Source organism: Podarcis liolepis (genome assembly GCF_965112155.1).
Source record: "Podarcis liolepis genome assembly, chromosome: 4".
Classification (NCBI taxonomy): domain Eukaryota; kingdom Metazoa; phylum Chordata; class Lepidosauria; order Squamata; family Lacertidae; genus Podarcis; species Podarcis liolepis.
Window position 1 is genome coordinate 51,266,965 of NC_139558.1, and position 21,525 is coordinate 51,288,489.

Consider the following 21,525-nt stretch of genomic DNA (forward strand, 5'->3'; position numbering starts at 1 on the left):
GTGGGATTCTAACTCTCAGAAAACTGACATTCTGTCTAGCACAAGCATTGGATTAATATATCAATCCACACAACCTCACATGTAGCAGTGAGCTGTACACATGCGACTGAGCATGTAAATTCCTACACGCTCATCTTCCGAACACATGTTTGGTGCTGGGTGTGGTGGTGGTTGGAATGGCAGCTTGAATTTACCCTCATTAGATATGCAAATAGCAACAGAACCCTCTGACATTTGGCTGGTTGGAATGTAGCCTACAAAGGTAAGAGACATTCACATCTGTTACTCCACCCATTGTTCTCTCAGACACTGTCTGCCACTGGAATCTGCTTGCTTGAAAGCTGAGAGTGTGGTGTAGTGGTTAAGAGTGGTAGACTCGTAATCTGGTGAACCAGGTTCGCGTCTCCGCTCCTCCACATGCAGCTGCTGGGTGACCTTGGGCTAGTCACCCTTCTCTGAAGTCTCTCAGCCCCACTCACCTCACAGAGTGTTTGTTGTGGGGGAGGAAGGGAAAGGAGAATATTAGCCGCTTTGAGACTCCTTCGGGTAGTAGTAAAGAGGGATATCAAATCCAAACTCCTCCTCTCCTCCTCCTTCTCCATGAGGACTGAAAAAGATTCCTTGCCATCTGAAATAGCTTCAGAAGTTCCACCAATGAAGACATTTCTACATCCGACTCTCAGTGATCCTCGGTAACATCTGAAGGAGAAGTTGTCCAGGGGAAATGTCATGGGCTGTAGATAGATGAAGCTAATTCTTGCACAACTTCACCTGTGCAAGTTCCCCTTCAACTGTTTCAAGAAGTGCTGCATTCTTTCAGCTGAAAGGCACATCTAGCTAACAACACTTCTTTTCCAATGTCCAAAGCCACTCAGATAGCAAGATATTGGTCATAGATATCATTACTACATTGAAAGGAAGCCTGAAAGTTAGGGGACAGAGCACCTTCTACATATGCCCCCATAAAAAAAGAAAGGAGAGGGAATCATAAAGGGAAAGAGATGGCACACTGAGCTTTCTCGTTATGCCTGAAAACCAGCTCTAAGGAGGACATCCTCCCCAAACTCTTGTTTTCTAACTGAAACAGTGTTGGAAAAAAAGGCAATGGAGCTGTTGTAACAAAGATAATCACTTTTGTAAGGAGTTACCAACTCTATGTTGCTGCTGTTTCAAACAACGTATCAAAGCCCATATCAGATTAAACTGTTTGTTGGAGGTACCAGACTTGTATTTACATATACAGTTACAAAATCCAGTGACCTCCGTTGTGCAGTCCTCACATGCTAAGGGGTGTGTAGGCATACAAAGTGCCAACTCAAAGATAAGAGGAATAGTTAACAATTGACTACAGCAGTGACCTCCACTGATAGTGTATCAGAGCTATGACACAAATCACAGATATTTTCTGCCCTGTTGCCAGTCGAGGAGCAAAGATCTTCATTTTTTCCATTGAAATATATTTTATACTGCAGTGTTTCTCAAACTACGGGCTGCAGTCCCAGAAGTCACATGGGGGTTTCAGTCTGACTGGGGGGGCATTGGTGGTACAGCCTATCCCCAGCTGCAGTCATATAGCTTTTTGGATGGACTGAGCCTGGAAAATCCCAACGTATGCAGAACATGGGAGCAGAGGTTGGTTAGAGAGTGAGGCAATAGCCAGGGTCAGAGGGGGAGAAAGGAAATGGAAAGAGATGAAATACAGTTGTACCCTGGTTTTCGAACAGCTTAGTTCTCAAACATTTGGCTCCCAAGCACTGCAAACCCGGAAGTGAGTGTTCTGGTTTGTGAATGTTCTTTTGGAACCCGAATGTCCAACGTGGGTCCCATATCTTCCGATTGGCTGCAGGAGCTTCCTGCAGCCAATAGGAAGCCGTGCCTTGGGTTCCAAATATTTTGGAAGTTGAACGGATTTCTGGAATGGATTCCATTCAACTCCCGAGGTATGACTGTAGATGGCAGACAGACAGACAGACAGACAGACAGACAGACAGAGTGGTTGTGCCAGTATGAGAGAAGGAAGCGAAAGAATGGGAAGGAGAAAGGACAGACAGACTGGGAGAAGAGACAAGGGAAGTGCCTGGGGCTTCTGCTGTGCCCTTTAGTCCCTTTGATTCATCCCCCACAACCACAACCTTCCTTCCTTCTTTCTGTTTCTACCTTTAATGTGTAGGAGACAGAGTGCATTTGGGCATCTGCAAAAAAACCCCCACAATTGGTATAAAAAGAATTCTTGTGCAGTTCTGCGCATGATCACATCCAGACTGCAGTTTTTTTGCAGCACATAACCAAAGCATACATGTGCATCAGTAAGAATGTAAACAAATTGAAGGAATAGATAGCCGCAGCAAACTGTTTGTGTTCCAGTTCTAGAACCAATTTCAGAAATTCTCTAATTAAACTGGAATTCAGGAGCAATGGAACTACACAGCAGAGTGAACATTCAGGAGCAAACAAAGAAGCGAATAAAGAGAAATGTTTAGCAAGTTGGCACTTTACCCTATTGCCTTAAAACGAATCAGCAAAAGATAGAACTTGAGTAAAGAAAGAAAAAAGTTTGACGAGGGTCAAAATTCTGAAACTTAAAATCATATTCTGATTTTTTCATAATGTTAAACATTATTCTAGCATCTTTATTATTTTTAAAAGAATAATAATATGAAAACCTGGATAATTTCATGGGCAAGTCCCAAAGAATTGCCTTGATCACAAACATTTCATATGAATTTTGATTTAGGGCTGAATATTGCTATTTGTACTGGTCTAAATCTGATGCAGAAATACAAACTACAGGTATGGCTAAAAAGCAACACTTCCTTTTATGCATGTCTATTTAGCTTTCTAAAATGGTTGCCATGTGAAGCTGCTCAGATGTTTGGAATGCTGACTAATGTCTCCTCTGAGGTAATCAACAGTGCCTGACCAATATCGTTTATCTACGTTCATTTGATTCTTACCACCCAGGTAGCACCACCTCATATGTTGCCAAACACACACACACACACACACACACACACACACACGTATGCAAAACCCCTTAGATACATTTTCTAATCAAATGAAGAGAGATACTTGAGGTGGAGCATGGCTAGAAACTTGTTATCTGACTGTTGAACACAAACATTAATTGCGGTATAAAATAAGGCCCATAGGGACTGTGAGGTACTTTCCTTGATTTTAAAGCTTGCTTACCAAGAGCTGGAAGCTATGATGGAGCAGAAGGGGGTCTGGATACTTTCACTCATTTTAATTTTAGGACTTGGTGCATTGGCCGATGATAAGAAAGCTCCACGTAAGTACCTTAAGAGCTGTTTAGATTATCCTTCCTTTTGGTGCATTAATGGAATGAAGGCATATGTTGCCAATATTCAGAATTGGATGAACTTGCCCCTGCTGTTGAGAAACTTTAAGGCCAACTTCTTACCAACATTAAGAGAAGCACAACAAAGTCCCTTAATCAATTAGATATATTTTGTAAGAGTGCACATCAAACTGGGTAACAGCTATAAAATATGGAAGGTTTCTCCCCCTGTCCCATAAGGAAGTAAAGGGTTACATTCCGCTGCGTGGACAATAGAAAAAATTCAATTCATTTCAGTGATATCAGCGATGACCTTTACAATTGAAGCTAAGCCAAGTCACTTGGAAAGTCGAACCAGCCACATCCGAGAGCTCAAATTGCAGGAGGGAAAGGTTGCAGACCATTAGTGAAATCCACAAGCCTTAGCTCCCCTAAGGGTAACAAAATAATGCCCACTTACAACAGTGTTCCAAAAACAGGGGTTAAGGGCAGTGGTGTTCTTAGGGGTGGCCCAGGGGGAACTAGGCCCTGAGCTGTTTTCACTGTCTTAGATCTCCTGCGCCTTTTCTTTTCTTTTCTTTTCTTTTCTTTTTAAAAAAACTTTTAAAAAACTTTATTTACAGGGCTGCTGGGAATGCAGTAAAAGCATATTGCCAGTGAGACCTGAGTCATCTAGCACCTTCATTTTCTCATAGATCTAAAATTGCATCTCTACATATACATTAGGATATGTACATAATGCAAATGTGCATCATGAACCTGCATTCAGAATCTTTTAAATACCTAGCAATTTGCCTCCTTAGAGGGGTATTGCCAAAGGTACAAGAGCTGTCCCGTACAGGTGCTGCTAATGATTTGGTACCTAAGGGAGAGGGATAAAATATAACCCCAAATCCCACAGGAATTACCTGCAGGGAAATTACCTATCACACACAAGTTCACAAAGGTGCCCTTTTAAAATGTGTTGGGGAGGGGGTGATTATTGGGTTGTTTTTGATTTTAAAAACTTTACTTACAGGGCTGCTGGGAATGCAGCAAAAAAATGTATTTTGCTGTTTCAGATTGTGATTTTATGTTGTGAACCACCCTGAGACCTGTGTGTATATAGCAATATAGAAATATAATAAATAATAAAAATAAAAATAATAACGTGTTCTAATATTACTGGAAACATGTTGTATGATTTCAACAGGCTTAACCCCTGGCATGTCTACTATCAGAGGGATCTAAACAAAGGATTTGCATTTTTATTAGATAGGAAATTCATGAGCCCTCTTAGCCACTGAGCCTGAACCTGCATGGACTGAAAATTGGGGCGGGGAAGTCTTGTCCTCACAAAGGCCAGCTCAGCTCCAGAGACTTTCCTGCTCAATCCAGCGCTCAGAGGGCTGGGGTTTGCATGCATACCTGTCCCCCTCCCCTCTTTTAGCCATTGGGTGTTCAACTGAGGGCTACATTTAGGCAAATATCTGAACAGAAGGAAGTTCCCTTTGAAAGGTCAATGAGACCTGCCAGAGGCTACCATGTTCTTACAAGAAAAGAGCTAACCACGATTTCTGTTCTCAACAGCGGAATGCCGATGTCACGTTGATCCCAAAGCAAGAGTTAACTGTGGACCTCCTGGAATCACTCCCCAGCAATGCCGGGATGCCGGGTGCTGCTTCAGTTCCGAAGTTGCAGGAGTGCCCTGGTGCTTTGCTCCAAGCCCCCCAAAATGTAATGTATTTTTCTGAAGCATACCTGGCTTTTCTGAGATACTAAAAATGATACACAGGTCAGAGGGATGGAATTCTGCTATCAGGCATTCAGTTAGTCTTGTCTTAGAGGCAAACATAGAAACTGTCCAAGGAAATATGAAAAACCACTGTTTCTCAGTCACTGGAACCCTGCCTGATGTTAGACTTCATGCCAGAACCTGAGAGAAAGTAGATAGATAGATGGATAGATAGATAGATAGATGATAGATAGGTAGGTAGGTAGCTAGATAGCAAGCACACCATTTTTGTTTATGATGAACCTTTAGGTATGAAGGATTAATAAAATACCTAAGCTGTGTACAGTACACCAGATAGCCTATTCCCACAGCTGCTTAAGGATAATGTGGTTATATAAGTACAAGCAGATGATGGGCTGTTCCCAACCAAGTCATACTAAGAGAAGACCTTTTTGGAATCAGTGGTTTTACTCTGAGTATGATTTAATCAGATACAATCCAGTGCTATTCAATTTGTCCACAGGGATTATATTTCTTTCCTCAGCCTTTGTTATGCTTTGCTAGAAATGTGAGTTGATTAGTATCTAAGCTCATCCCAGTTTGTGCACGAATTGGTTCAGGCATGTAAGATGAAACTAATGACAGCCCACATAGAGGAAATAATCACAAAATACAGGTAGGTAGCCATGTTGGTCTGATGCAGTTGAAATATATAAAAAAATAAAATAAATTGTCTAGTAGCACCTTAGAGACCAACTAAGTTTGTTCTTGGTATAAGCTTTCATGTGCATGTACACGAAAGCTTATACCAAGAACAAACTTAGTTGGTCTCTAAGGTGCTACTGGACTATATATATATATATATATATATATATATATATATATATATAATATCACAAAATAGTTCATGTATCTTGAGCTCAAATAAAACAGAAAAGCAAGGGCAAAAGCAGCACCAGCTAGACAAAGACTACGAGCAACACTGTGACTTTGATCCACTAATCTTCAGGTAACTATTCAAAACAGATAAAAAGGTATGTCCTTCAGAGGTGAAAGTCAGGAAGAATTGTGGATACCCAGGAATCTCTGCTGCTGCATGTGAAGAGAGAGGATGCTGTTTTGAGTCCCGTCCTCCCGCAGTTCCATGGTGTTTCTTCCATGTTGAGGTAGCAGAAGGTAAAGTAACAAACATATTTTCCCCCTTTGCACAAATGGAACAAAATTTTGTACTGAGGCACATGCTACTCCTTGTATTTTGTTGCACATTATATCTTCAAGAGACTATACTACCAGTCAATAGTAAATGCCTTTCAGCGTGAGCATGCAAGCAATCTGTAGCACAGGTCAAGTGCAAATGGAAAGAAATCTGATGCGAAAAGCTTTAGAATAACTGCATACACCCTTCCCCAAATTTGGTTACTATCCCTCATGCAAGTCCATTAGTATGAGCAGGGAGGGCAGTAATTCTAATCCTGGGGTGAGGAGAGGGACAGTCTTGTTGGTCCCACCCATTGTTGCTTACGGATGGCTTATCCCTGCAGCCTTCCATGCATTTGAGCTGGACGTCTACAGCAGGGAGGCTTTGTACTTGTACAGCAGTTTTAAATGATCTAGAACCCTGATCCTCTAAGATTCTACACCACACAGGAAGCCCACACAAGTCAAGCAGGCTGTCTGCTGCAAAGGGTCAGCCCAAACACATGGAGGGGTGCAGCAATAGACCAGCAGGAATGTGACGGGTGTGGTCAGGCAGAGTGCCCCTGCTTCCTCTCTTGCATGAGGGGAGCAAATGATTAGGCCCATGGTCCGTATAAGCATGCGTAACTGAGTACAACATGTTTTTTGGCGGGGCAGAATATTAAAGACAGCTACTAGGGACATTACTCCTGCTGTCACTTGATTTGATGGAGGTGGACAAGGGAGAGCTAAATTACCCCAGTTCTTATACTTTTTGTTTTTATTGCCTTTTCAGAATGTTAAAACAAAGCTTCAGAAATGGACATTTGCACAAGGAGCATCTCTGCCAATGGAACAATTCAAAAAGGAAAACATGTCATCATGCACATTGTGCTCTTGTAATTCTGACTTCCACGACACTTTGCTTTGCCTTTGCATTCCCACAATAACACAATTAATCACATATTTTGTCTCCCACTGCTCACAATATTAGTGCTTGGCATCTTTTCAAAGCAATAAAAGGTTATAATAAACTTTAATTATTGATTTTGTGGGACTTTTTTCTGTATATATTAATGCAGCCAACATCTGCCTCTTTTTAAAGCATTAGGCTGCTTGAAGCATCACTTTATTTCTGGAATCATAGCATTGCAGAGTTGAAGGGGACTCTGACAGTCATCTAGCCCACCCCCCCTCTGTAGCTGGAATACAAAGGTTCTGCCTACAACAGGGAAGTTTGCTACTTACTGGTCTTTATCATTTTCAATGCACTCGGCATATGTGTGAGTCAGTTGCTCCATGTTGGGTATTAATTGGTTAAGTACTCCCCTTGCGATAGAAGCTGCTTTTTCTCATTTGGGAGGGGGAAAAATTAAATAAGAAACACTTAGTTATAATCAGACAAGAGGACATGTTCATATTCCCATTGTCCTGAGGCCCAGAAGGAGCACATCTCCATTACAGAGTTTCAAACTTGTCTGAAATAGAATCCACTGATATTGCTTCCTCAACCCCCTCCTTACTTTACATGAACCATACCTTCTATGAAACCAAACCATTACCACAAAAACAGAGTGAACCACGAAACAGTAACAGGGGGGAAAAATTCAGTGACATATCAAAGTAGATGGATGAATTATAGACTGTCAAGTACCATATTGGGAGGGTAATTAATTATGTCTGTGGCCCTTTTTCTAAGTGAGGTGGGTAGGATTTGTTCCATATGGATGAGGTCTTGAGGTTTGTATTATGGCTGTTTCTATATTTGGGTTTAATGTTCTCTGTTATTTCTTATTTATGTTATGTAGATCACCCTGAGGCACTTTGACATGCAAAGCAACTAATAAATATAATAAATACATACATGCATTCTGTTACTTGTAGTAACTAGAGAAAATATTCTAGACTTCAAAAAAATGCCCAGTCTAAAATATAAACCTTAGCCCAACAGCATCAAAAGCCTTCTCAAGTAGGTATTAAAACACTGATGTTGTAGAGCTACTTCCTTTTAAAACTAGCTCAAATGTGGAGAATAGCTAGGCCAATGCATCTGCTAAAGTCGTGTTCTTCCTTGCATGAGGAAGTTGCAGGTAAAGAAAGCAGTGGTCAGTTAAAATGTCCTAAGTCTCATTTAGGTAAGAAATGTCCTTGTAACCACAGAACAGGTGGATTTTTGACACAGAAGGTTACGAAATCAATGGAAAGGTTGCCACAGAAGTCTTTTTACTTGCATTGCTTCCCCAGTTCAACATCCGGTTCTTGCCTTTTGGGACTGGAAGCAGTTGGGATTGGTCCAACTATTTATAGCTGGTTCAACTGCTGTTTGTCAGTGAGCTGTTCAACAACTCATTCAGGTAGGGTAAGTCAAGTGGATCTAGGGATTGCGGGGGCAAGGGATTTGGTTTGATTTTCATTTTAATGCAAGTTTTATCAATTTACCACCCCTCATACAGAAACTGAAATGTGCCTTTCCTTTTAAATTCCTATGAATATTGTGGAATGGTTCCTCTACCAAAAGAAGGTGTACAGAATATACACAAAAGGGGCATAAAGATGCAAATATTGGTAAAAATAGCAAACTAAAATGCAGTGTTAGGGAATATTGTCTGCAAAAATGTGCATGCAAGGCATACCAAAAAAAAAAGTCTGTTAGGAGAAATGCTAATGAATTATCACACAAACTGAAATAAAATATTCAAAGCTGATACTGCAGTACAGCAAACTGAATCTGAGATTGTAAACATGAGAAATTGAGAGACACTGAAATTGACACATTCATCCATCTTTAACTGGTGTGTGTGTGTGTGTGTGTGTGTGTGTATACATATGCACATGAATGTTGTTGCAATATTTTGATTTCCATGAGCCAGTTTTGCAGTGAACTTTGGTCTGCAGAAAGAGCCTCCTAGAGCCAGGTTATTCAGATCTCAACTGTCTTGAATCAAGCAGGGAGCTTTCTAAATATGTCACACTTGCTTTGATATCTGTGCAGATAAGATTCAGCCACTTACATTTTTGTGCCTGTTGATAAATTTTAATATCACAGTTGATCTTCCCTTTCAGAAACATTTATCTTGGATTTCTACCTGTTTCCTTCTCCTTCTACCTGTTTTCCCTGCAATGTCAGAGATAATAGTTTGTTTTAGAGGATTGATGCCATGATAACAGCTACAGAATGCATGCGAAGTGCTTTGGACGCTAGAAAGTGTTATAATATAAATGTTAAGTGTCATCTATTCTGAACTCATGATTTACCATCGCAGCCTGAAAGCCTCCATTTGTTATACCTTTCTTCATTGAAAAGGAAGTATATTAAAACTCTACTGGGTCACAACTTTCATCTGGAATCTTTCAACAGGTTTGAAGATTTGGTGAACATTTCAGATAAAAATGAACTTCAAGTGGTTCTGGCTCCTGGCCATTGTTCTGGTCTTAGGATTCGCCAGTTTCGCAGATGCCAGGGGTGGCCGTGGTGGAGGTGGCCGTGGTGGTAGAGGTGGCCGAGGAGGCCGTGGGGGCAAAGGACAAAAACGTAAGTCACCAATTTAAATTACTTTCACTTTTTATAAAACTATTTAATAGCTGATACTAGTTTATTCTACAGCTGTGACCCTGTTCCTAGAAGGGGTGAAGGGGGAACCATGCCATAAATTTGGAAAAACACGATTGGATGGCATATTTTTTTACAGTGCACAAAAAGCAGGGTAGCAGCAGTGGGAAGGGACCAGTGTTTGGCTCCCTGGACAACCTAGTTACTGACCACTGATTTCAACTGCTTCCAAAGGCAGGTGGCCAAAAGGCAGGTGGCCTGAATTGTGTTGGTGGATGATTCCTAGGGGATCCATTCTATTATCGTTCCTTTGGGCTACAAACCCTTCTAGATCAGCAAGTCAGATTGTTATCTCCCCCCTCCTCATCAGGTGATGTGATAATGATATCATCTGACACCATTAAGAATTCAGATGACCTTTTTTTGCCCAATTTTTCTCAACCCATTGAACGGGGCTTCTGAAGATCTGACAATCAGCCGATGACATCAGGAGGAGTGCAGGTGGGTGTAGCTTCACCCACATGGGCTCAAGGCTCAAATGGGAACACCTGGTGGGACTCATTGGCCCATGGACCAGGGGTTCCCCACCTCTGTATGGCTACTCATTTGCCCCTGTACAAAAGGTTACAAGAGTCATGGCTGATAAGCCAAATGACCAGAGGGGGACTTTCAAACAGTCAGGGTTGGCTTTGCTTTACAGAAAGATGGAGTGACTGGCTTCATGTAGGAAATAGATGAAGGCATGAACTGATATATAAATGTTCAACAACAACAACAACAACAACAACAACAACAACAACAACAAACAACTTGCTGACCCTAGCCAGGTTCATGGTGGGGCACCTGAGGTCTGCTTCAGGAAGCAAAATGTAATGGCGTGCTGTGGGAATAAGTTAAGACCATGCCTGAGCATCTTGTTGTCACCAAGCCAAATACCAACCACATATGGTGAGCCATCAGAGATGTGGTAAACTTCCTGTTTGTGCTATATACTTGCAGATGTTGAACACCTAGCAGGCCACAATACAATGCCTGGTGTGCTCCATTCATCTTGATGGGTCACAACTTTCAGAGAGAGAAATAAGCCTTTGTATTTTCTGCCCATTTATTTGCTTAGCTCAGTGAGACCTTTTAGATATGTGACAACTTCCTAACATAACAACAGTGACCAAAAAACTAGAGACAAGGCCAGAGAAAGCTTCCAGAACATATATAAAGAGGCTCATTTGGTTCAGGGAGGTTCTCTGTCTCTACTCAGAGGCACCACACAACTCCAAGTTCTTAAGATCTGAAGACATCCAGCTTCCTGCAGTCTTGAAAAATCACCCTTGGGAGTTCCTCTCCCATAGCTCTTGGGCAACCAGTAAAGCTAATGGCACAGCTGAGGTTTCACTGTGTGTGTAATTGACTTCACTCTTTGAAGGTAAAGGTTACCATTGAGCATATATTTATTTTCCATGTGTACCTACAAACAGCTTTTAGTAAAACAGAATACTGAGTTACATTTGGAATTTTGAAGGACTTTGGTGATCAGGCTGTATCCTATTTCTGTTTTGCTTGGAAATCTTCATGGCTAATGTTGACCTGAATATAAATTAAACAATTCCTCAATGAATTTTGATTTCTCAACTTTTCTTATTGAATAGGCAACTGTAACGTACCTCCTAGTCGGAGAAGAGACTGTGGATACCCTGGAATACCTAGAAGTACATGTTTAAAAAGAAACTGCTGTTTCAGCAATGCTATCAAGAATTCAAAATGGTGTTTCTACCGTGAGTAGCACATTTGAGTAAAATATTCTCATGTGTGGCCCCTCCCCCACTATGAAACATCAAACTTTTACCCCCTCCCATTCAGTTGCAACCCGGGGGGGGGGGGGATGCCAGGAGGAGACCAGTGTGTGTGAATAATGTAAAGCTAATCAGAAATTTCACAGTAGATACTTTTCTGAGGTTTTCCCTTTCTCATCCCATCCACTATAAAAAGGCCATCTTGCATAGTTTTCTTAGAATATTCTCCTCCATTTTTTGTGGAAACCACTACTATGTAAACACACCAGTATCCTTCTCACTCCTCCCCTCAATTCTGTGGAATGATGATGTTCACCCTCCATGCCCAACCCCTGGTCCTCCCTGGTGCACACGCAGATGCGCCCCAGGTGACAAAAAAGGATGCAATGTCATTGTTTGTGTCTACATCCCTTAGTTGACAACCCAAGTAGGAAGCCATCCAGACAAGACCAAGGATAATCCCCAACTTGTCCATAACCAATGAAATTCCTCCCAAGCCCTATTCAGCTTCCAGACAGTTGAAACAGGAATGTTCACCCTCTAAGCAGCTTTCTCTTCTTTTCATTTCAGCAAATTAGAACGAAATGAAGTCACAGACCAGGAACATCCAACAACGGCATCCCTCCAAGACAAAAACAGAAAACAAAATACTGGCATAGCTGTAGCTTTCAACATTTCCTCCTCTCTACCCCAATTTCCTGCTTCTTTCCTTGCCAGGGAGGTCAGTTCATATCTGTCTGCGCACAACAACTGCAAATCCTCTCCCCCAAAATCTATAAACGTAGTTAATTAGTCTCAGCTCCATTTTGCCAACTTTGGTTATTACTCTTGAGAATGTAGAAATGCATTTTATTTCCCCGTTTGCATTATCTTTATGAAACCATTTTGTGCATATTAAAGCATTGTTAAAATGATGTGTTTCTCTTTTTAATGCTCTTGACATATTTTCACCTTTAAGCTCTTATCTCACAGCCATTCAAAGTGATACAAGTCTATTTTCCAAACAGGCTAGATATCTAGCTATTTTTTTACAACAAGAATACAGTCTAGCGCTTGAGATTATTTATGGCCACACACATGGTGTTTAATAGCTCTCTATCTAACAGTGGACATCCATCCATCAACCTTTAACTCAAAGGAGAGGTGCACTGCAGAAAGGTGCCTGTGGGACAAATGGCTTCAGGTGACTTAAAGCTGTTGGGCCACATCACATGATGTGGAGAGGCAAAGGGGGCAGGGGGAGCAGTGGTGGACCTATGGGAAATCGGTCCATTCCAAGTTATGACAATCATTCAGACTCAGAGCATCATCCAATCCATTCACTGTGAAATCCAAAGAGATCATCATATGGGACACAATTCCATCATGCTTTCTCGCATGTGAGGATGTCATCCCTTTGTCAGTGTGAGATTGAAATGTTACAGATAGGTAGCCATGTTGGTCTGCCATAGTCAAAATAAAAAAATCCCTTCCAATAGCACCTTAAAGACCAACTAAGTTAGTTCTTGGTATGAGCTTTCGTGTGCATGCACACTTCTTCAGATTGAAACGGTTTGCATCAGCTACAGATCCAGTCCTTTATCCAGTAGGGTACCTGCTCATCTCTCCCTGTGGCTAATGCAGCTTTGTGGGGATGATTTAACTTAAGAGCCCATTCCCCAAGATAGGACCATAGGATCTACAACAAAAAGTTGCAGGATATCCTCACCTTCTAACAGAAGCACTGTTGTTCAGGGTTCTAGCCAGCTATCCTCTCAAACCAGGACGTACCACTGCCACCCTCCCCACCCCCTCAGTTTTCTGTTTTTCTTTCCTGACTGACATCAAACTGTTGACTGACACTGAACTGTCTGCACTATGGCTATAGAGAACATTCTGGGGCTGTTAGGGCTATCTTTCTTAAAAGAAATGTACATTGAGTGGTTACTGTGCATAACAACTGACTGCTGTGCACATTAAGCAGGCCTCATGGAAAACATGCACATAATCCTTTCAGGAAGAGGTCAATATACCTAATCTCCCACAAGGTAATGTGCATATATCAACTTAATTTTCCCCATTCTACTGTTATGAATAATCCGCAACAGGCTTTTAAAAACAATCTTTGTAATTCTAGTGATCTCTGAACATGCTAATGACTCCTTCATTGTTTCCCAGTGGACCCTGTTTTAGTAACCATTTGCTGGGATTCTCACCTTGCATTTCCTATTACATTGGGGGGGGGGAATTAAGATGAGGAAATAGCCATTTGTAGCTCTGAATATTATCACAAAAATATACAACAAAAGAGTTGTGTTACATGTTAAAGAATACTACATCAAAGGCAGATTTGGAGTGGTGCAACTGGTTCCCTCGCACTAGGCGGCTAGCTGAGGGAGAGACTTCCTGCCTCCTTCCCAAAACATAGTAAGACCTGGGCTTTGAGAAGGAGTCATGATGGCTCTGACAGGCCCTAGAGCATGGGTAGGCAAACTAAGGTGATCTACTCAGATCAACAAGCAAGAATAATTATTAACAGTAACATCACAGAGGATTTTATAATAAGAAAAGGATTAAGACAAGGGTGTCCATTATCCCCATTGATATTCATTTTGGTCATGGAAGTGCTGAACAATCAAATAAGAGAAGACCAAGAGATAAAAGGAATTACATTAGGTGAGAAAGCGTACAAACTGAAAGCCTTCACAGATGACCTTATTATAATGACTGAAAACCCTGAAGAAAGTCTATTAATGTCAGATGGCTGTTGCGGTTGCTCGAGAGTAACCAGGCAGGACTCCAACCTGTGTTTTACAGGCTTTATTTTGGTGCAAACTATTTACAGTGAAGAGCCCCAAAGCTCATGTCTGGCTCAATCACTAGCAGGATCTGGGAGTGGTCTTTCTTTGGACCTTCCCCAACATAAGAGTTTCGTTACCCCCAACCTTCTCCTTCCCTCTTTGCGCCTTAGACTACTGCACAGGATGGGCAATGGCAAGGGTGTGTTTCCCTCCTGTCCGGCTTGCCCAGGAGCGGTGTTAAGGCTCCCACCAGCATCCTCTGGTCCTTGCACCTCTTCCCCACTGGAGGTGGGGCTTTCCTCCTCCCCGGAAGAGGAACTGCTTCGCAAGATTTTCGGAGGCTCCCCGTAACACAACTGCCCTTCTATTTCTCACCTCTGAGCCGATAGCAGTTCCCTGACAATTAAGGACACTAGAAATAATCAATAACTTCGGACAAGTAGTGGAATTTAGGCTTAACAGTTCCAAAACAAAGCTTCTAGTTAAAAACCTCACAATACAAGACAGAGAAGATCTGGAAAAAACCCCTCAAACCTGAAGATCTGCCAAAAAGTAAAATACCTTGGTATATGGATCACCCCCACCCCCCAAATATTAATCTTTTTCAAGACAATTACGTCAAAATTTGGAGTGAAATTAAGAGGAATTTGGATATATGGAGTAGTTTAAACTTACCTTTTTTGGGAAGGATTTCAACCATAAAAATGAATGTGTTACTGAAAATGCTCTTTTTATTCCAAACAATACCTGTGATGGGAGGGAAAGACAGCCTCAAAAAATGGTAAAGAGATATTTCCAGGTTCATCTGGCAGGGGAAAAGACCCTGAATCAAACACCAGTTTTTAATTGACATAAAAGAAAGAGGGAAGTTCTCATTGCCGGATCTAACATTATATTACGAGGCTGCCTGCCTAACCTGGATTAAGGAGTGGTGTATTTTACAGGACTCAAACCTACTAGATCTGGAAGGCTATGACAACCAGTATGGTTGGCATGTGTACCTAGGGTACGACAAAGTAAAGGTCCATACAAACTTCCTAACCCACATCATAAGAAGGCCCCTTTACATGGTCTGGGCAAACTATAAAGAGCTCTTGGAACCCAAAGCACTGTGGTGGATTTCCTCCTGGAAGCACTTTTCTTAAAAAAGAAAAATATGAAAGAAAACTGGATGGCATACAAAATATTAGTTAAGGAGGAAGATAATCAATTGAAACTTAAAAATTTCGAGGAAATAAGAAAACACTTGTCAGATTGGCTCCTATACCATCAGTTGAATGAGACATTTAAAGTAGACATAAGAAAAGGATTTGCAACAGAACCATCTAGATTAGAGAATGATCTGATTAATTCAAAAACTAAAATGCTTTCCAAAATGTACTGACTCCTCCTTGACAGGGAAGTCAGGTAAACCTGGAAAGGAGGTAAAATCCATCATGATAAAATGGGCACAGGACTTTGGCTATAATATCTTAATGAAGGATTGGGAAAACCTCTGGAGGAAAAAATATGAAATTTACTGCTTGTTACACATTGAGAGAAACCTTTCTGAAAATGCAGTACTGTTGGTACATTACTCCCTTAAAACTATTCAAAATGTATAAGAATGTATCAAACAAATGTTGGAGATGCAAAGAAGCAGTGGGGTTGATGCTGCACATGTGGTGAAGTTGCAGAAAAATTAAGGAATTTGGGGATGAAATATATATGGAACTTTAAAAAAATGCTTAAGATTGTGTTTACAAAAAAACCACAAGAGGCCTTCCTTCTTGGGATACTGGGTTCCGATATTCCAAAAAGTGTAAGGGAATTATTCTTATATGCGACACTGGCCGTGAGAATTTTAATAGCATCAAATTGGAAAGGAGAAAAAGTACCATCAAAATTGGAGTGGCAACAAAAATTAATGGAGTACACAGAACTAGCTAAGCTAACAGGAAGAATAAGAGACCATGCAGATTAAGCATTTTTCAATAAATGGGGTTTATTTAAAAGTTACATAAAAGATTGGAACAATATAAAATCTGTGGCAGCCTTTGAATAGCTTCTGTTATACACCGAACAGGTTTAAGAAAGTACAATATTTTGGCTAAGCAATTATCTAAAATAGACACAAACAGAGCACTAGATAAAGATACATTTAAAGCAGGATGGAGTTGGTGGGAAGTCAATGAAACTGGAAGAAGACTGTGATGAACTGTAATAATATCGACAACTCTTTGATGTTTATTTGTTATGGACAATTTTGATTTTGTGTTATTTGTTTTAAGTTCAATAAAGTAATTTAAAAGCAAAATAAAAAATAAAAAATATTGAATTTGTGAAATTATTGCCTTCAAAAATTAGCATATATGAGACCAGTAAATCTGCTAAAGTTGTGTTCCTCCTTGCAAGAGAAAGTTGCAGGCTAAAAAAAAAGCAAGATTGTCAGATAAAAGAGGTTGCCAATTAAAATGTCCTAAGTCTCATTTACCTGTTGCTCAAGATAGGAAAATGCAACACATGGAAACATCAGCTTCTTGTGACCACAAAACGGTTGGATTTTTTGACATAAAAGATATAAGAAATCAACTGAAATGTTGCTACAAAAGTCCGTTGACTTGCATTGTTTCCTGAACCCGACGTCCAGTTCTTGGCTTTTGGGTTTACTAATGGTTATTTCATTGGCCCAATTATTGATAGCATTTTCACCTCAAGGGGCTGCAACAGGAAGGGGGAGGTCTTCTTGAACCATATAAATTAGCCTTGCCCTTCTGAGTTTTGATATCCTGCTGTTTCTCATTGAGCTGTTCATCATCTCATTCAGGTGGGGGGTAAGTCAAGTGGTTCTAGCGACTGGGAGGCAAGGGATTTGGTTTGATTTTCATTTTAATGCAACTCTACCCACTTCGCAATACACAAACTGAAATGAGGCTTTTGTTCTAAATTCAGACTTCTGCGAATTTTGTGCTACCCTCTCCAACCAAAAGAAGATTTACGGAAAGTGCACATAAGGGGCTTAGAAAGGCAGATAAAGGTGAAAATAGCAGACCAAAATGCATTCTTAGGGAATATTGCCTGCAAAAATGTGTATGTGAGGCAAAGTTGCATACAAAAAGGGGAGATGTTAGGAAAAATTCTGATGAATCTTCATGCAAACTTATAAGAAAATTCAAAGCTGATGCCAAAATACAGCAAACTGAATCTGAGATTGTAAACATGAGAAACTGAGAGACACTGAAATTGACACATTCATCCATCTCTAAGTGGTGTATGTGTGTACACATATGCACATGAATGTTGTTGAAATATTTTGATTTCCATGAGCCAATTTTAAGTTGAACTTTGGTCTGCAGAAAGAGCCTGGTACAACCAGGTTTCCTCAGATCTCAACTGTCTTGAATCAAGCAAGGAGCTTCCTAAATATGTCACACTTATCTGTGCAGATAAGATACAACCACTTAATTTTTGTGCCTATTGATAAATTTTAATATTGCAGTTGATCTTCCCTTTCAGAAACATTTATCTTGGATTTCTACCTGTTTCCTTCTCCTTCTACCTGTTTCCCCTGCAATGTCAGAGATAATAGTTTGCTTTAGAGGATTGATGCCATGATAACAGCTACAGAATGCATGCAAAGCACTTTGGACACTAAAAAGTGTTATACAGATGTTAAGTGTCACCTATTCTGAACTCATGATTTGCCAACCCAATCTGAAAGCCTCCATTTGTTATGTATTTTTTCATTGAAAAGGAAGTAGATTAAATCTCTACTAGGTCACAATTTTGATCTGGAATCTTTCAACAGGTTTGAAGATTTGGAGAACATTTCAGAAAAAAATGAACTTCAAGTTGCTCTGGCTCCTGGCCATTGTCCTGGTTTTAGGATTCGCCAGTTTCGCAAATGGCCAGGGAGGTGATGAAGGTGGCAAAGGACAAAGACGTAAGCCAGCAATTTAAATTACTTTCAATTTTTTTGAAAACTATTTAATAGCTAATACTAGTCTATTCTACAGCTGTGACCCTGTTCCTAGAAGTGGGGGAGGGAGAACAATGCCATAAATTTGGAAAAACATGATTGGATGGCATATTTTTTTACAGTGCATAAAAAGCAGGGTAGCAGCAGTGGGAAGTTACCAGTGTTTGGCTCCCTGGACAACCTAGTTACTGACCACTGATTTCAACTGCTTCCAAAGGCAGGTGGCCAAAAGGGAGGTGGCCTGAATTGTGTTGGTGGATGATTCCTAGGGGATCCATTCTATTACCGTCTTTCAGCGCAATCCAATGCATAACTTAAAAGTACAATTAGCTGATGTCAATGGGTCATACTCTGCAAGTTCCTTTGGGCTACAGAGCCTTCTAGATCAGCAAGTCAGATTGTTATCCCCCCTCCTCATCAGGTGATGTGATAATGATAAGGAGAAGTGCAGGTGGGTGTAGCTTCACCCACATAGGCTCATGGGTCAAATGGGAACACCTGGTGGGACTCATTGGCCCATGGACCGGGGGTTCCCCACCTCTGTATGGCTACTCATTTGCCCCCGTACAAAAGGCTATAAGAGTCATGGCTGATAAGCCAAGTGATCAGAAGAGAACTTTGCCCCTGAAGGTATTTATTGTAACATCAGCTTTTGTAATTCAGAAAAGCTGATGCTGCAGTAAATGTATTAGTCTTTACATGTCACAGATCTATTTGTTGCTTTTCTGGTGACAAACTAAGCATTGGCTCCTCTTTTGGAAGTTGTCAGTCATAGAATACAATCACATCCCTATAAGTGGGCTCTTCTTTCCCTATATGACCCCATGTAGATTGTTCTGCATTCTGGAGATTTCGTTGTGCCAGAAACAATGCATAAGACCTCAGAAATTGAAAGTCTCAGGTGAATAGGAAGGCCTGAAAGAATATGAGAGGTTCTCTGTCTCTGCTCAGAACAGTTCAGGAATCACACAGCTCCAAGTTCTTAAGATCTGAGGACCTCCACCTTCCTGCTGTCTTAAAAAATCACCCTTGGGAGTATCTCCCCTATGGCTCTTGGGCAACCAATAGACTAAAGCTAATGGCAGAGCTGAGGTTTCTCTCTGTGTGTCATTGACTTCACTCTTTGAATCTAAAGGTTACCACTGAGCATACTTATTTTCCATGTGTACCTACAAACAGAACATTGTTTTACATTTGGAATTTTGAAGGACTTTGGTGATCAGGCTGCATCCTATTTCTCTTTTGCTTGGAAATCTTCATGGCTAATGTTGACTTGAAGCTAAATCAAACTATTCTTCAGTGAATAAAGAACTCTCAACTTTACTTATTGAATAGGCAACTGCAATGTACCTCCTAACCGGAGAAGAGAATGTGGATACTCTGGAATACCTAGATTTACATGTTTAAGAAGAGGGTGCTGTTTCAACAATTCTATCAGGAACACGATATGGTGTTTCCACGGTGAGTAGCACATTTGAGTAAAATATTCTCATGTGTGGCCCCTCCCCCACTATGAAACATAATTTTTTTACTCCCTTCCATTCAGTGATGTTGCAGTAGAAAAAGAAAATGCCAGGAGGTACCAGTGTGTGTGAATAATGTAAAGCTAAGCAGAAATTTCACAGTAAATATTTTTCTGAGGTTCTTCCTTTTTCATCCCCTCCACTATAAAAAGTCAGTCTTGCATAGTTTTCTTAGAATATTCTTAACCATTCTTTGTGGAAACCACTACTATGTAAACACACCAGTATCTTTCTCACTCCTCCCCTCAATGCTGTGGAATGATGATGTTCACCCTCCATGCCCAACCCCTGGTCCTCCCTGGTGCACACGCAGATGCGCCCCAGGTGACAAAAAAGGATGCAATGTCATTGTTTGTGTCTACATCCCTTAGTTGACAACCCAAGTAGGAAGCCATCCAGACAAGACCAAGGATAATCCCCAACTTGTCCATAACCAATGAAATTCCTCCCAAGCCCTATTCAGCTTCCAGACAGTTGAAACAGGAATGTTCACCCTATAAAGCAGCTTTCTCTTCTTTTCATTTCAGCAAATTAGAACGAAATGAAGGCACAGACCAGGAACATCCAACAACGGCATCCCTCCAAGACAAACACAGAAGAAGAAAAATGCTAGCTTAGCTGTAGCTTTCCACATTTCCTGCTCTCTACCCCGATTTCCTGCTTCTTTCCTTGCCAGGGAGGTCAGTCTGCAAACAACAACTGCAAATCATCTCCTCCCAAAGCTATAAATGTAGCTAATTAGTCTCAGATCCATAGTATTTTTTTGCCAACCTTGGCTATTACTCTTGAGAATGTTGAAATGCATTTTATTTCCCCATTTGCATTATCGTTATGAAAAATTCTTGCGCATTCAGCATATTAAAGCATTGCAAAAAAAATGATGTGTTTCTCTTTTTTTAAGCTTTAAGCTCTTATCTCACAGCCGTGCAAAGTGGCACAAGTCTATTTTCCAAGCAGGCTAGTTATCTAGCGCTATATTTTACAAGAATACAGTCTAGAGCTTGAGATTATTTATGGCCACACTCATAGAATCAGCTGGTGTTTAATAGCTCTCTATTCAACAGTGGAAATGCATCCATCAACCTTTAACTCAAAGGAGAGGTGCACTGCAGAAAGGTGCCTGTGGGACAAATGGCTTCAGGTGACTTAAAGCTGTTGGGCCACACCACATGATGTGGAGAGGCAAAGGAGGCAGGGGGAGCTGTGGTGGAACTATGGGAAATCAGTCCATTCCAAGTTATGACAATCATTCAGACTCAGAGCATCATCTAATCCATTCACTGTGAAATCCAAACAGACACAATTACACCATTCTTTCTCGAGTGTGAGAGTGTCCATCAAGACGTGTCAGTGTGAGATTGAAATGGTTTGCATCAGCTACAGAACCAGTCCTTTATCCAGTATGGTACCTGCTCATCTCTCCCTGTGGCTAATGCAGCTTTGCAGGGATGATTTCAGACACAAAGCATCATCCATTCACTACCCTATTCTCATACCAGGGGGCAGGGGGCTGGCTGCTTAAATGGGCAATCTGAGGAAAACCCACCATCGGCTCCATTGGCTTCGCCCTCCACACAGCCCAAGTCCCAGTTTGCATCCCCAATTGCTGGAGCAGGGAGCAGGCTTATGCCCTCTCTGCCCACCAGGAAGGGCCCAGACAGTTTGAATTCCCCCATTGGGGCCCCACTGAAGCATCCCGCAATGCCGCCACATGCAAACGTTTGAATGGACTTCTC

At 41.1% G+C, this 21,525-nt stretch overlaps 2 protein-coding genes and 1 long non-coding RNA gene across 4 annotated transcripts; all 3 read left to right on the top strand.

The window, feature by feature from the left end:
- Positions 1-3,153: 3,153 nt before the first annotated feature.
- LOC310705517 (trefoil factor 3-like) lies at positions 3,154-7,228 on the top strand. The gene is made up of 4 exons (XM_083500119.1): positions 3,154-3,289; positions 4,868-5,014; positions 6,039-6,188; positions 6,985-7,228. Exons 1-4 carry the CDS (start codon positions 3,205-3,207, stop codon positions 6,990-6,992), a joined length of 390 nt encoding a protein of 129 aa, XP_083356245.1. The 5' UTR covers positions 3,154-3,204; the 3' UTR covers positions 6,993-7,228.
- Positions 7,229-8,530: 1,302 nt separating this feature from the next.
- LOC310705519 lies at positions 8,531-20,473 on the top strand. The gene is made up of 4 exons (XR_014525363.1): positions 8,531-8,547; positions 18,096-18,230; positions 19,602-19,727; positions 20,317-20,473. It is a non-coding gene; the product is annotated as an uncharacterized lncRNA (long non-coding RNA).
- Positions 8,558-20,507, top strand: LOC310705518 (trefoil factor 3-like). Of its 2 annotated transcripts, XR_014525362.1 has the most exons (4): positions 9,530-9,720; positions 11,385-11,510; positions 12,099-12,249; positions 20,470-20,507. XR_014525362.1 is itself a non-coding variant. In XM_083500120.1 (3 exons), exons 1-3 carry the CDS (start codon positions 9,579-9,581, stop codon positions 12,104-12,106), a joined length of 276 nt encoding a protein of 91 aa, XP_083356246.1. In that variant the 5' UTR covers positions 8,558-9,578; the 3' UTR covers positions 12,107-12,399. The 2 variants fall into 2 exon arrangements, 1 of the variants encoding a protein (XP_083356246.1); XM_083500120.1 differs by lacking the exon at positions 20,470-20,507 and having other exon boundaries at positions 8,558-9,720; positions 12,099-12,399.
- The last annotated feature ends 1,018 nt before the right edge of the window (positions 20,508-21,525 follow it).